General features: G+C 41.6%; 1 protein-coding gene across 1 annotated transcript in view; it reads left to right on the top strand.

The window, feature by feature from the left end:
- Nucleotides 1-355: 355 nt before the first annotated feature.
- LOC148323441 (anosmin-1) overlaps nucleotides 356-16,607 on the top strand; it is a 77,996-nt gene continuing 61,744 nt past the window's right edge. Inside the window, exons 1-2 of the mRNA XM_088315436.1 lie at nucleotides 356-696; nucleotides 11,963-12,010. Of these exons, the coding sequence (XP_088171562.1) occupies nucleotides 487-696; nucleotides 11,963-12,010 (258 nt within the window). The 5' untranslated portion in view covers nucleotides 356-486. The remainder of the gene's footprint in view (nucleotides 697-11,962; nucleotides 12,011-16,607) is intronic.

Genomic DNA, 16,607 nt, shown 5'->3' with positions numbered 1-16,607 from the left:
CAAAAGCAGGAAATCAAGCAAGTCAAAGTCAGGCATACAAAACCACACTGTCCTGATCAGTTACTTTACCTTTTTGTTCCATGGGGGAATTATGCCCCCCCCCAGAAAAAAATATTGAAAAACAAATCAGCAAAGAGATAAATTCGCAAATGCCGAACCGCGAGTATACTGGGATAAACTGTATTGCCATTTGCCAAATCCGTGCTATGCGATGTCAGCAATCCACCTGCCCCACGCTCCTCGTGCTTGTCAATCACCACTTGGCCCACCAATCACGGGACTCGCCAGCCTGCGACCCCGCCCCCCTCGCCCTCTCCTCCCCTCTCCTCCCCAGCGTGTAAATTGAAGTTTCTCTTTTTTAGTTTCCCGGCTCGCAGCCTTGCGCGTCAGTACTGCGCGAACCGCGGAGGGATTAAAAACAAGCAGCGGCGAGTGGAGCACAGCGGAGCGCGTCTCGTGTACGGCGGAGCAGCGAGCACCACCACCATGTTCCCTGGGAGGCTGCGGGCGTGCGCGGCCCTGTGCGTGTGGATTACGGCGCTGGCGAGTACGCGGAGCGGCGTCGCGGAAGCGAGGAGGCAGGACGACTCATTTCCCGCGGCGGCGGCGGCGTCCAGCGTGTACCGAGCCCGGTGCGCTTCGCGATGTCTCAGCCTGCACATCACGCGCATCTCCGCCTTCTTCAAGCACTCGCAGGTACTCACTCGCGCGTGTGGTAAATTAAAAGCACGTCCACGCCAAGTGTAGAACGCATGGGCGCACTTGCAAAGTTAAATTGAGCCATTCATTTCATTTTTTCACAGTTGCTGCAAAACTCCCATTAACTACTCGTGCACTGAATTCAATCGCAAACAGATTCTATAATCAATCAATTAACCCTAAGCAATTCAAATCGCTTTTCTTTGATTTTTGGAAACAACTTTGGATGATGCTTCTCTCAGGACAGCACTAACATGCCCATATCTAGATTTCTAAAAATTCTCTCTATCCATCTATCGAGTTGGAGTGTGTCCAGCTGACTCTGTGCGAGAGGCGGAGTACACCAGCTCATCATTTTTCTCAAACTTTTTTCCACTCAAGACCCCAATTTACCAATGGCACAAACTTCAGATGGCAATTTCATTCAACATGCAGGATATTGTCTTCACTTTTGTTTGATTTTTGGACTCACGAAACACATTTCCTTGGAAAATGTGTTTAGATGGCAAGTATTATGACTCATAAATCAGGGGTTCTCAAACCTTTTCTGGCCAATTTACAAATATGGAAACTTGAATTTAGTAGCACAATATTGATTTACATTGAGTCAGCATTTTTTTTTATTTCTTGACGATACTCAAAAATTTCATACACATGGTTTTTATTGGATAGCGACACCTTGCTGAAGCGTCTAGTATTGTTACTTATGAAAAAAGGTTTCTGAAATTTAAATTCTATTTAATTTTTTTTCAACTTTTTCAAGACCCAATCTACAAAAAAGAAAATTGCTAACATGGGGAAATATATCATGTATTGTCATAATATCGACATTATAAATTCACATTTTTCCCCACTAGATTGAGAAGCTAAGGCTACTGAATCCAGTTTTGTCTACCTTCTCCAAGTCATAAAAACAAACTAAAAACAGTTGGGTCAAAAATAACCCAATTTTGGTCAAAATGGTACAGATTCACCATTTGGGTCAATTTGATGTAATTAAAAAAAAAAAACCAAAGTGGTCATTTTGCACAAAACAACCTCCAAAATTGTGTCTTTTTGAACAAAATAACTCAAAAGGTTGCATCAAATTGGGTTATTTTAGATTTTCTTTTTGTCACGCATTGCCTTTAACATTGACATAATATACTGATTTTGTTTAAGAATAGTTTCTCAAATTTAAATTTTCTCCAAATTCTATACAATCTCCTCACACCTTTCCACCCAAGACCCAAGTCACGAATGAGGAAAAACCCAAACTTGGGCAAATATATCATGCATTGCATCTTGACCTTTATTATACATTAATGAATGGGGACAAACACCAAAGATCGAAGACATTCATGACAAACGTGAATGAAAAAGCCTTTTGCAATGAACTTGTGTACCCACTTGATGAGCATCCCAACTGGCCGCCTATTTTGGGTCACAAGCCCAAATATGAGCAACTGCTGTTGTTCAGCCTAAATTCATTGGATGCTTGTTTTGTTTTATTTCTATCAATACAAATGGGAAAAGGACTCTTTGAAGAAAATAAAAGTTGACGTCAGCGCCTCCCAAAAATTTTGTGAGACAACCCATGCACGAACCAACCAATGCCCCCTCCCTTGTCTTGTATATTCACAGGGGGGATGCTGTCACTAGTCTGCGGCTCCCGCAGAGGGACGCCGGTGCAAAGTAGCTGCATTCTGCGCATGAGTCAGTGTGTGGTGTCACAAGTTGTTTTTCACACTCCGGCGGACTCACTGTTCTCTCCCGGGATGGCGGAGAAAAGAAGCGGCCGCTGATCCTTCAGTTGTCTGTCCGTCAGGCTCGCCTCTTCTTTATGCTCGAATCATTTGCATTTGTAAGGCCCCCCCCGTCCAAGTTACGCCATTGTCGTGAAAGAGTGGCCGGACCTGGGCACATTTGTAATGAGGACTAATTAATCAAGAGGTCAAGGCTTTTGTCTCGGTGTCACTTTGAAAGCGCTAATTGGACAAGTGGCAGTGGTTCTAAATGCGGGATAATATACACATAGAGTGAAGGAGTCACTTGAGTAATAAGGAGAGAGAGAGAAAAACAAGCTGTGGTGCACATCCAGAGGACACTGTGTTTCTTATTAAAGCGCAACTTGGCGAGAAATGTCGAGAATTTGTTCGCGGGGTTGTCCAAGTTATTTTTTTAATGGCTGCCTTGGGTTTGCAAAGTTACAACATTAAATCAGCCACCAGCTGGCTCAACGCTCCGACGGCTGATGGAGGATCTTCCCCCTTGTGCACTGCAAATATTCAACAGTAGAACCTCTTGGGTCCAACGCCAGTCATTCCAGGACACGGGTCCACTTCCGATTTGGAAATAATTAAAAATATTTGTTTCTAGGCCAATCTGTCCCCACCCTAAGTGATTTGTGAGTGACCCGAATGACGATGTCCGGACGATTTATCTTCTCAGCTCATATCAGTTTGCAACAAGCAGCAGTCTGGCATGTAGTCAACAATTCTTCCAAAAAAGACTTCAAGTGGTTTGTATTTGCCTTAGTTTGCTAGCCAAGCCTACACACTGCATAACACCATAGATGGGCTAACAGAACTTGTATAGATGTCACAGTGTTAGAAACCTTTAAGCAGCCGATATTTGAACACAAACAGTGTAGCAACACATGTTGACAAGCAACATATCAATACTTAAAGGCATGTATTCTTTTTACACTGCAAAAAACGACCATTAGAGCAACTTACTGAGCAGGTGTGACTCTCCGTGTATTACACTACTGCAGAGTCACCAAGTTGTACACACAAGAGGGAGGACAATAAATTAATCATGATGCACAAATTCTTTACAACATAATAAATTCTGTTATTAATAGAGGTGCGGTGGAAATTAATCAATACATATTTTGATAATCAACATTTTTGCCAATTTTCTGACATTACGGCCGAATCAGGAACTGAATATTAGAATATTAGATAATTTATGCATATACATTTTCCACGCTGTCAATTTTAAGTCAGTTTTTTTTAATAAAAGGGTGGGAATTAAAACTTTAAAACGAAATTAAAACGACAAAATAATTGACAGATTAAGCGATTATTAAAATAATCGTTCTTTGCAGCTCTAGTTATTACTGTACATTTTGATAAAGTAAAATACTATAGTGCCATATGTTTCTAATTAAAAAAACTTTCAAACAATTTTGATTTCGTGGCATTGGAATCAAGCGTGATATATAAAAAAACATGAAGTAACTCTTTTATATTTTGCCTATTTCTGAATATGTGTCCTTAAATGGGCTAAAGTTGTGACTTTACCCATTTGCAGTCTAGACGCAGAGGAGAGAAGATATTCTGCTCTGGAGGAGTCTCAAAATCTCCAGAAGATTCCAATAACGGCACAAAAAAACTTGATAGATTCGCCTTTTCTGTTGAAAAATAATTACTGACGGATCGGAAATGTCGCCAAATACAGTCCCCAAAAATTGCTCGTTGCCAACACTGTGTCTGAGTGCTTTGAATGCAATCCTGGTTGCTTCTTCGCAGCCTCGGTCGAGATGGTTTTCTTTTGGAATAACGACAAATGAAAAAGCAAAGTGAGGTGTGGTACGATGTGCTGATGTCTTGCGTCGCGTCATCCATGATGACTATACCTTTACGACAATTTTTAGAATCAAAACTCAAATGCTTAGGGGCCTTCAGTGCATTTTAGGATAAGCAAAGTAGCACATGCCCGTCTAAAAATAGAGGGTCAGTATTGATAATATGCAACTGTCTAATGCACACTCCTTTCATGTGGAACTGGTATGTGTGTGTGTATGTGTGTGTGTGTGTGTTGGGTGTTGTTCAGGGTCTAGTCAGCTGCAAAAACACATGGCGCTTGCCCCCTCCAACCCCTTGCCCTCTACTCCCCAATAAATGCCAACAAACATAGCTGTGCGGAGGGCCACCGCTGTCTTTCTTGCAGGGAGGTCACCTCCCTGCTAAACGCTGGCACCCGATTTGCGCTAAACGTGCTAAGCTGCCGCGTAGCGTTGTTGCAAGAGTCGGCACAAACTGCAGGCGGATCCGATTCCCAACGGCACGGGATCTCATTACGTTAACAAGCGTGCAAGAAGCACCGACTGACATTCTAATGACTAAGCTCTTAATTTGGAGGGTCACTCGATACGTGACAGCGAGCATCGAACACTGTAAAGCAACTGAAGAACTCGGTTTTGTGCAGTCTATTAGATGGAACAACCAAGTACATCTTTTATCTGGCTATTTTTTTTTTAAAAGCTTTGCTTATTACTTGGTAGCAAGGCTCCTAAATTTGAGGTTGTCCTCCACTGCAACAATATGATGTCAAAGTCAAAAGATCTCCGAACTCGTCCTCATTCAAATGTAAGTTAGTATTTGCAAGGAATGGAACCTCTCCCCAAACCCGAATAATTAGAATCAAAGGGTGACAAGTGGATATTAAGTGCGCGCTAATTCTTTATCATTTGTGTATTTTCACCCAAAAATGGCAGCGATCCTTTACAAAGTAACCTGAAAACTGTTTTAAATCGTGATTTAAAAAAAAAAGCACAATCAGCGTCGTTTAATATTATTGTTAATCTATAGAACATGTCACTCGTTCTGCTTGACCTGAGTGAGATATTACACATGTAATTTAAAGATCTGTTTTTCATTCTCTGAATCATCTTCACTGGATTGACACTTGGAGGATTTAGCATTTGCAGATGTCAGTGAGGAACCCATTTTTTTTTTTTCTAATGTGGTAAGATCTGAATCGCCTTAAATGTCAGAACGAAGTTTCGAATGCGCTTCTTTGCCCCATCGCTTGCCAGGGTTGTAGACGAGCGAGTGATGTCATAGCGGTCGCGACGAGCAGATTTATTGACACGTCTCTCCACATTAGGGGAGCTTGTCACCCCCGGTATAAGTGAGAGTGGGGCAACGCCCGTGTCGTCTGTAAATATTAGCCAAAAATATTTGAGAGCAAGCTGGGAGGCATGCGCTAAGTGGGCTTTTTGAAAGCGTCAAGTCTTGTCGTGGATTATTTATGTGAAAAGTAAAAATAAAAAAAACAAGGAGTGTCCAGTCAAGCTCTTGTTAAAGCCGTAAAAAAAAAAAAAGCCTGACACATTCAATTAACTGTTTTATTTCTTTAAGTGAAAGAAGTCAAAACACATCGGAAAGAACTATTAGCTCTTGTTTGCTCCTTTGATGTAAAAGTGGAAATCAGACCTCCACCAGGGCTCGTCTCGCGTGCGGGGGACTTCATGGCTGACGACAGCGGATGAATGGGGGGTCTATGTTGTTCAGCACCCGCCCCCCCCCCCCCCGTAAGTGCTTTTAAAGCGTGGCACTTGCGACTGTAAATCGGAGTCACACTTAAATACTACTCGACAGGACAGTGACGCTTCATTCTTACTGGAGACAACTAAAAATGAAATGAATTACTTGTTAATTTTCATTGACGAAATGTCTTTCCAGGGTTTAATCATTCTTTCTTTACTGAGAGTCATCTTGACAGTTTAGTTCCGTTCGCTTTGTTTTGTGTTAGATTGCACACGTATTCCTGAAAAATTGGAGATGTAACAAAGGCGATTGTCTTCTGATCTGCATTTTTTTTTTTTTAAAAACATGAAAATCAAAGAGTTGTGAAAGGATTTCAATGACATTTGGTCTGCAGCTACTTAGAGTGTGATGAATCACAGGACCAACTGATTAATGTTTGATTGTGTTCCGCAGTGTGAAACAAACTTTTTTTTTTTTCAGCTTAGTAAATTGTCAACAGATTTTAATGGATGTTTGTCCGGACCCAAGGACAAATGTAAAAGCTTCTGATCATGTCTTGGCTCCACACTGTGGATCATTATCTTTAACATTTGGTATGTACGAGTACTGGAGCTTCTTTGATCTGATTCAAGGACAAATTTGTTAACTTTCGACAATTATTTTTTTTTTTTATGTGCAGATATTTCTCAAATCGTTGAGAATATATTTAAATGAAATTTGCTCTGAAGGACAAACTGATTAAGTTCAAGCAAAGTGGATTGCGATTATTTTTAAGAACTTGAGATGATTCTGACATTGTGAATGGATTTTGGTGTGTTGTTTTGTTAAAACTCCAGATGAATAGATTTTGTTCTGATTGAGTTCGACATAAACAGCGTGAAACTGGGTCATGTATTTAATGTTGCCGTTTCTGGAAAAAAAGGTCAAATGGCTTTTAATGAGATTAGTTGTGACGCTTCTTGGTTGTGATTTACGGACAAACCGATAAAACTATTGATTGTGTTGTAGATCTGCAGTAAAGATCGGGATGATCTTTGAAGACATGGATGTTACTAAAAAAAAGTTGTGCAAAGGCTTTCTATGAGAGAGCCAAGGATGGGGATCATTTTAAATGGAATTTTATTTATTATTATGTATTTTATCAGATCTCTTTGTCTTTTTTAGCATGTACTTTATCAGAATTTCTAAATGCATTTGATTGAAATGTGATCTGTAGCCTTGGTTGGAGCCAAGGACCCAAATTTGAAGTGGTTAATTATGATGATATTCAAAGGATCTAGCGAACTGATTCCCACAAAATATGGTCTTTATCTTCGGCAAGACCAAAGAAACCATTGCTTGAGATACGACAGATGGAAGCTTCGTTGAATAATTCAATACAATAAGACATCTCTACTGCTGGGTAATAAGGTAGCCAAACCTTCAAGTACTTCAAAGCCCCTCAGTTCCGAAATTTCGGTGCAGCATATGTGCCTTTAAGTGTGTTATTTTGGTGTTGACCCAGTAAGGAAGACAAAGGACACATTGGACACCACTTTCCTCACAAGTCCGTCCTCAAATCCCTGCAAAGAATCTGAAGTCTAACACCTAATAACATAAATCCTATTAAAATAACCGCCTTCCCGTGTAAAGTGAGAACCATTCAGGGAACAAAAGCCAACCGTTTCTCAAAAGGTAGAACCTGGAGATAAAAGAGGTTTTGTCCATGTTCCTCAGTTGTCTAGACAATACAACACGCCCCTGGCCACCTGCTCCGACATCTCAGCTGACAAAGCGCTGCCGTGTACCGCTGTGATAAATGTGCTGTTTACACGAGTCCACCAGCGCCAGAAACAAAGCACCGGGCTTCAACCGCCGCCTGGGCCTCCGTCTCCTTGACCCCCCCCCGCCCCCCTCCCAAATCACATCGGAGGATATCTGGAAAACATTCATTGGTTGGGGTCCTTGACAGTCGTCACGGCTGCGTAATGTTCATACTGCGGAGGAATGTCACGGTGAGTCAGGGCGATGAAGTCCTGACCTATAATTATTCCCCGTCGGTCCCTGACATGGTGGGGTCAGGGCCTGGACAGCTGGGGCAACATCCTGCCGAGCTTCCCTGCTTCAGGGATGCTGTCACAGAACCAAATTAGATGCTCTGTGCATCCGTGGATGTGGCCGTCAATGTTTTATTGATGGACGAGGGAAGCCGTCAGAAAAAAAAAAAAGAATTAATGAGTTTGGAAGTGCTGTCGAGTCATGACAGGCTTAATAAATTACCACCGGAGGTGTTTGCCGCCAGTCCTACAAGTCAAGGTCTTATTTACAGGTTGCCACCAACAGCAGATTGAAACGGTTGTATTGATCATTCCTCATAAGATAGCGAACGCCAGAGCGATTTAATCATCCCTTACCAAACAGAATGAGGCACTAGCGAGGAATAATTCACTTTTTAATCAACGCTCGGCCAAACAGAATCTTCCATTACGCACAACAGCAGCTGATGTATGCCCCGGTCAAGCTGGTGCTCATTTTTACTCCATGAAAAGAAGATTCCTCATTTCCTTGCCGCTTTCACTCATACATTTTTCATTCTTATCTGCAGTTTCTTTTTTGTGAACGAGATTCTCTGGAGACCCCATCGTACAATCGCAAATTCCTTTGAAGCCATTCGACCAGTACCCTTGACTCTAAAAGCTCAGCACTTACTGGAACTGGATGTCAAATTAAAACTCTTTAATGATAAGTTCTCCCCAAAGGTCTCATGGGATTTTTTTTTTTTCTTCTGGATTATATTGTGGGAAACGGCTTTGAACTTTACATTGAACTTGAGCAGACTTTATGCCGGCCGACCCCCTCAAGTCTGGCTGAATCCCACAGCATCGGAAGCGTCCACAAGTGAACCTCCGATCCAGGGTATTAACTGGAATGAACGACTTCAATCCCAAATTTTTCATCGTGTTTTTTATGGCCTATTCCCGCGCTTTATCAAATAAGACGTAGATAAGGCAGTTGGGTTTAAAGTCACGGAATTCTATTTGAACAATAAATCAAATGACCTTGTGTTACATGGCAAAAGAATTATGACCTGACATGCCCGTTCTTGCGGATCTTATCAAACCAACGCATGAGAACAAACTTAATACGTCTGAAAAGTGTTTAATGAGGTGTCAACACGCGGACTTAGAGCTTTTACCATGATGCAGAAAAGTAACTTGTATTAATAGAACACATGACGGTGAAATGACCAGCCCTTACGGCGGCGCGTTGCGATGCGAGGGGGGGCGCGTGTGATCCCGGTGAACATGCTTTTTTTCCCCGCGGTACTACAATAAAGTGTAATTGCACATCCACTCCAGTAGTTGGCAGTGGCGCTCTCATTGCCCATTGTGTCTAGCGAGTATTAACTCTTCGGTGTAGGTTTGTTTTGCAAAGAAAATGCTATTATTAATAGTTGCGGCTTAGAGTGTGTGGTGGTGAGTGGTCACTAATTGTTTTCTTCTTGCGAGGGGGGCGTGACAGAAAATAATTGAGAAGCACTGCCTTACCCAATTAAGATCGCTGCGAACCGCCTTTGTCGTACGTCAGGACCGGTGTAAACTGATTAGCTCCATTCATAGACGTTATCAAATATATTAAAAAGTTGAATTGCTGAGCACAAGTGTCTAACTCCGGTCCTCGAGGGCCACTATCCTGCATGTTTGGAATATTTCCCTCTTCCAACACACCTGATTCAAATGATCAGCTCATCATCAAGCTCTGCAGGAGCCCGAGAACGATTGTGAACATTTGAATCAGATGTGTTGAATGAGGGAAACAGGCAAAACATGCAGGATGGTGGCCCTCGAGGACTGGAGTCAGAAACCTGTTGTTAAATTCTGTGTGAATGCAAGTGTGAATGTAGTTTGTCTGTATTCTATGATTTATAATTTTGTGTTTTGACCCATCAAAGTCTCCTGTGGGGAGATAATCATTCTCGGGTTTTGAGTGTGTCATTAATTTAACGATATGCTGATGATTGGTATTGTAGAGCTGCACTGTTTTGCATTTGTGCCTTGCAAATGTAATTTTGGAAACCAAAACAATAAATTGCGGCAGCTGCATAAAAAGCCTTGCATTTCCCCCGCGTGTCTTCTTGTGTGGCTTGGCTTGCACACCATCATGTTTTTTTTTTCCCCTCAGATGAATCTTGCGAGTTTGCACGGACCCGCTGCCGTGAGATAAGAAGGGGACTCGGCACAAACATGCATTCAAGTGTCCACAAGCGTGACCTAAAACCCTTGCTGCTCTCAATCTGCTTTGCGCTAATATCGAGTCAACGTATGCATCCGCAAATCCTCTTACGCCGCCTGTTTACCATCCGGCAAGGACAAAAACATGTTTGTTTTTTTTCCCCCCTCCACTCATTATTTTCTTCGCTTTCATGTGTTCCATCAGCTGACCACTTCATCTGAAGCCTCTTTTGCACTCGCCACCCAAACGCAATTAAGACGGCTGAGAGTGACAGCATCATTCCTCACAGTGATAGAAGTCAGGAAATGACCCGCTGCTCTCTCACTCGATGGCTCCGCATATTTTTCACAGACAGCGAAACACTGTGAGCAAATGTTGGTCCCCCACAGTTGCGAGCGCAAGGTGGCACTTCCAGCGCAATTAGGGGGAAATGGTCGGTATCTGCAGCCCTCGCAGGCATGCTGACATCAGTTCCCGCCTCAGTGACCTCGGGGACGTCTGTTGAGAGATCAAACGGCTCATGAGAAGAGCTAAGGTCGCCTCGTTGGGCTGAAACTGACCAGAGGCTTGCCCTGCGGGGAACTGGAGTGCTGACCCCACTTTTCTGCTTGAGTTACACACACTCAAAGCGCCTCTTTTGTGTGTGTGTCGCTTGGGAGTCAATCACAAAAGGCTATGACTTAAAGCACGGCATGGCTTTAATTAGATGTCATAAGCCTTGTTTAGTTTGGTTTTTCTTATTCTTTGTAGGAAAAAAAAATCTGGCAAAACAGGCAAAATCTAAGTCACATTGTTCAAGAAAAACTAATATTTTCTGAGAAATCAATCTTTTGAGAATAATGTATGTATAATAAGAATGTATAAATACTGATTTTTTTGAACAGGTGATATACATTTTAAAAAAATACAAATCATATACAAGAGATGCCTTGACTTGAGTTTAATTATAACGAAAAAACAACTGATAACACTGTAATACGGATATTTATAATAATGTTATCGCAATATATTAATAGTAGTATAATAATAGTTTCTCAACTAAGTGACTCAGTAAGCTGCATGTAGTCATTTTTCACAGAGGATCAAGAATATATGCCTGTGAAGTGTCTGTCAACAGTTTGTCAAAATCAGTTGCTTAAAAGGTACCGAAACATAAATGCTAATTTTGTTAGCCCATCTATGATGTTTTTTATTTTGTGTTAGCATTGAGCTAAGAGTCTTTAGAAAGCTACGTGGTTTGAAAAAATACACAAAGTAAAGTTGTTTGTTGTGTGTTTAAAGATCATTTGGAAACTGCAGTAAACGGCTTGACGCAAGCAGTTGACCTTTTTTTTTGTTCAGTACATATATCGCTTGTTGTTCCCTTTACCGTTTAGTGATAGTAAATCCAAACTCAAGACAAAAAGAGCAATAATTTGTATCTCCAAAAAAGTCATAAATCAGGTCACTCATAAGTGGAGGTCCCACTATTTTAGTCGTAGGCCAGTTTACAGGCTAGGCTAGAAGTTGGTCGCCTCCATGCAAATTCATAGGAAACCGTGTTATTATCTATCCATTCACCCATCCAGCTGTTGGACTACAAAAAAATAAAATAATGTGACTGCCGGATGCCCATCACTTGCAACCTACAATATTTTACTAGACAGTAAAACCGAATCTTTCTTGGCCCAGATTCCCTGTTTGGGCGACCGCGCCTTAAAGAATGTGTTAATTGTGACAGCAATATTGTGAGTGCATTTGAATCTTTTAATAAGTCCATGCGGTGTGATGACAGGTGCTACTTTTCTCCACAGAACAACGGATCCTTGGTGTGGTGCCAGAATCACAAGCAGTGCTCCAAGGTAATGTGGTTACACTCCTGTCATGAAGGCGACGCGTGCGTGCCTCATTATCTTGAGGGGGCGCAGGGGGAGAATACAACATAAAGTGCACGAGTCACGGCAGGACTAGTTTAGTCACGCCTGCAGGAATCGCTTCCAGACATTTTTACGCAAAACACACACAAAAAAAAAAAAAAAAAAAAATCTTCATCATTCAGACTAGAAATTCAGAAGAGTTCATGTTGGGTTTTTCGGATTCTTGTTATTCGGAATGTGGATAAGAATGCATTGTGTTGCCCGGCCCCTCCACACACCCACCCCTCCTCGCCCCGCAGGGCTTGTTTGTGTTTCTTGCCCTCGTCCCTAAGAAGTCTGATATAAAGCTGCTGCTGACAGCTCGCCTGAAAAGATGGCGCTGACAGGCCCGTCTGGATCTGTTGACAGGACTCTCGGAGATGTTTCGAGCGAGAATACTAAGAACGCTACGCCAGCACAGCGTGGTCCAACTTATGAAACGTGAACAATGCCTACTAGAGCTGTCAGAGGCGCTCATCTCCTCACACAGCGTGAAACCAGAATTCAATGCTGTTTGGCCCGCGTGGAATTAAAATAAAGCACATTCGCCGAGGAGAGTTTTGTCCTTCTCGTCAGTTTTGCTACATTATAAATGCACGTCTATACAGATACATGTCAGCGGAGGGGTGTGGATGAAAAATATATGCGGCGAGAACGCAATGAAACAGAATACCCTTCAACATGTGATTACATGAATGTAGTAGTCAACCTCATTAGGGTGGCGGGAGAGCAGCCAATCACAGCGCACACAAAAAAAAAAAACTATTCAGGCTGATATTCACACCTATGAACAATTTAGAGTTGGCAACACGCATGTTTTTGGGATGTGGGACGAAGTCCAGAGTACCTGGGGGAAACCCACATTGCCAGAACCGAGAGTCAAGCCCAGATCCTCTCGACTGTGAGGCACACATGCTCACCACTTGACCACCGCGCTGCCTGCTTACAATATACTTTTCCGTGAAACTATGAAAATAGAAATAATCCGTCCCATAGTCAAATTTGTATTTATTTTGGAGTACCAAAAGTGTAAAAAGATGTTATTTGTAAAAACAATAAACTGTGTACACACCCTTGTCTTTGATGACAAGGGATGTACTGTGTGCATGGTGTGAAAACTTCACTTCTTAAAATGCACGTTTGTCCGTTTTTTTTTTTTTTTTGCCACTTGTCATCTTACAGTGGTTTAAGGAGCTGTTTTCTGAAAACTTCAACCGTAATGGACATCTTTATTTTGTAAGATATTGTTTCACTGACATCACAGTTGCTTTATTTTCAAATCTTTTGACAATGAATATTATTTACACACACTTATACATAAAAAATATATTTCCTACTGTTGTGAGCTTTTTCATTTTTTATTAGATTTTTTTAAAGCAAAGTTTTTGGATAACGTTGCCCGGCTTCCATGACATAATTGCACTTGCACCAATTTGTGCAAATGTGTTACATTTTTTACATGATGGGGCAAAACGCTTCATGCAGCACAAAAAATGGCAATTGCGAGATGTGCGAAAATCTCATCTCGTTCTTGCGACTTGCAATTTTAAAAATTTTTTTTTAAAATCATTTATTTATAATTTAAAACATTTATGTCAGCAGTGCCGTTTGATGTGAGGCATTTCACTAGGGTTGCATATCATTATTTTTGAGACAGAGTAGGAGTACTTATATTTGAGTACTCGCCGATCGTATTGGAGCATTTATGTCAAACCTCGATGTGAGTACAGATGTAAAATATTGGTCTTAGTATGAATATTGGTGCATCCGAAGATTCCATTGTATTGTTTGAATTAGACTATTGTAAAGCCACATTAATTTGACAAACACAGTCCAAAAAAGTGCAACACATTTCATGCAGCGAAAAAAAAAGTGTTTAAGGCATATTCATTTCATTCAAAATAAACCATTTTTTAAAAGAAATCCCGATAGTGTATTTTTTTGGGTTAAAGAATTTGTAATAAATTCTTGTACAAATAAGCGGAGCATTTTGCATCGTCACATTATACGCAGTATGCGGTAGACCTAAAGTCGTAGCGTATACGGTATGATTTCATTTTCCTTAAACAAATTTCCCTTTAGCCGTCAGTGGCGTCTCTCCAAAACATACATGCTGAGAAACTCAATAAATGACGCTAATTAAGTGGAAATGCAGGGAAAGGCACAGTGGCGGGCAAGCTTACTTAAACATGGCCTCACAGCTGGTGACAGTGTTGATCACAGTCAGTGTCTCGGCGCAACTTCCTTCACGGAATCACCTGAGGATGCAAAAGTAATCATAAACTCTGCTTGAGTAAAAGTAGAAATGTGTAAAAAAAAAAATACTTTAGTAAAAGTAGAAATACTGATTCAAATTATGCACTACCGTAAGAATTCTGGAAAAAGTACAAAAGTAAAAAGTCAATTATATACACAGTGTTCCTAATTTTTATGAAAGTACATTTTACTCAAATTATCATGAATAGTTGAGGCAAATGTCAGTCACTACAATTTAAGTCACCAGCCTTGAGAGTTTATTTAAAATCTTATTGAACAAATCGCGAAATGATCACAGAATTTTTACAAGAAATGAATACAATGAATAACTCAAAGTCCACTGTTCCAAATTATTAAGCACAACAGCATCTCACGATATTTTATAGGCTGTAAAAAAGTCAAAATGGGCAAATGTTGAATTTGTAGCATTGCAAAAAAAATAAACAGAAGCCCTTTTTTTTTAAGGCTTTAGATAACACGTTCACCCCCAAAAAAAACAACAAAAAAAAAAAAAAACAATTTAAGGTCTTGGGTGGGGGAATATCTCACTTCTGTGAATCTGTTGTCATCATTCACGTGCCTCCATGTCAATGCGGTCCCTGTTTAATCCGCTTATTGCACTAACTATTCTCTTATTTATCTAATTTATATATCTATCTGAATTATTGCACTGGAGAGGGGAGCTCTCTAATCTCGTTGCACACTTGAGTACAATGACAATAAAGGGATTTCTGATTCTGATTAATAAGACCCCAAGAACTCAATCAGTCAAGATCTCGCTTAACTTTGCATTTGCTGAGGTTGAAAAAAATGCAACAAACCTATTTTGAAAGTAATGAGCACAAAAAGTAGTTATCTGTTTTCAAACATAGGAAGTAGAAGTAAAAAAATCATCTGAAAAATAACACTGAAAAATGTACATAAATTGAAATACTTGCATACTTCCCACCACCGTTGTGCAGAGTACACTTCATGCGCAATACCTCGTGCGGTGTGTCACCCCAATAAAATGTCCTCATCGGTGTGCAAAATGGTAATTTAGCAAAGCAAACCATGTTGCCTGACAGCCTCTTTAACAAATAATGGCCTTTTATTGCTTCAATCCTACTGTGACCCCTTGAGTACTTTAAAGTTAACAGCGTAGGCCAACCTCCTCGCCGCTGTGAAGACGCTCGTTTCTCTGCTTTCCACTCCCATGGCCAATATCGACTCTTGGCACTCTGCGTTCCCTCGTCATTCTGCAGTTTTGTTTTTGAAAGAACATTTTTTTTTGCGAGCTGCTTAATCCAAAGTGCGGAACGGTGCCCAAACCGAAGCAACGGTCCAAATGTTTTTCACGGCTTTGTGTGTAGCTTGAGACTGCGTTTAAAGCAAGTAAGTGCTCAACAAATGTTGGTTTAATTGCATCCCGGGCCCATCAGGATGCAAGCCAAGGCTTCATTGGAGGCCAGGAGTCAATATTTGTTAGCAAATAGGAGCACACTTGAGGGCCTTGAGTGCCCACTGAGGGCCTGCGCGCTAACAATCGTGACAAATACGGTACAGTGGCAATTGGTGAATAGTCGCGCGGTCGCTGATTAGCCTCTCCACTTCATGAAGAGCGCCCAGTCAAACAGAGGGGACAAAAGCCGATGTCTCCCCTGGGGTGGCGTGGGAGGGGGGGGGGGATGCAAGCCCAGGGCAGCGAGCAGCCACCACAGAAGGGAAGCAAATGTGAGGAAGGAGCTGCCTAATAATTTCGACAAAGACACAGTGACCTCCCCGCTCCATCTGCCCGCTCCTTTTTAGGAACTCCCACCCGACTGTTTCCACGCGGCTCCACAAAGTCATCACGGTCAACCTCACATGCGGCGTCCGGCGAATCGCAGGGATCCCTTTTCTCATGTTAATTTTGCTCTCCCTGCAAAGCGAAGCGATGTGGCATTTGGGGTCTTTTATCGTGCCGTCACAGCGCACCATCAAGTCTATTGAGCGAGGAGGACAAAGTTCTTTCTATCGACCTATTGTCTCCCCCAACTGCTCAGAGAAGACCAAAAACCTCGGAGGTCTCCGGGGCACCAAGTTGAATATCAGACTCGACGTCCATCCACCCTTCTTTAATACGATCTTTTGCAGGGTCACAAAGGGCTACAGCTCATTCCAGTTGACATTGGGAATAGGTTTAGGGGGCGTTAACACCAGTGGTCACCACTTTTTTTTTTTTTTTTCCAGCAAAGGACCACTCACACACACACAAAAAAATAAAAGCGAAGATAATTGAATTAATTACATGCTTTGTCACTTTTTA

The sequence above is a fragment of the Idiotropiscis lumnitzeri genome, chromosome 14 (assembly GCF_059441095.1).
Source record: "Idiotropiscis lumnitzeri isolate Australia: NSW breed Sydney's pygmy pipehorse chromosome 14, RoL_Ilum_1.0, whole genome shotgun sequence".
NCBI classification, from domain to species: Eukaryota; Metazoa; Chordata; class Actinopteri; order Syngnathiformes; family Syngnathidae; genus Idiotropiscis; species Idiotropiscis lumnitzeri.
Note: the sequence above shows the minus strand (reverse complement) of the source record. Positions and strands in the feature narration are given on the sequence as shown.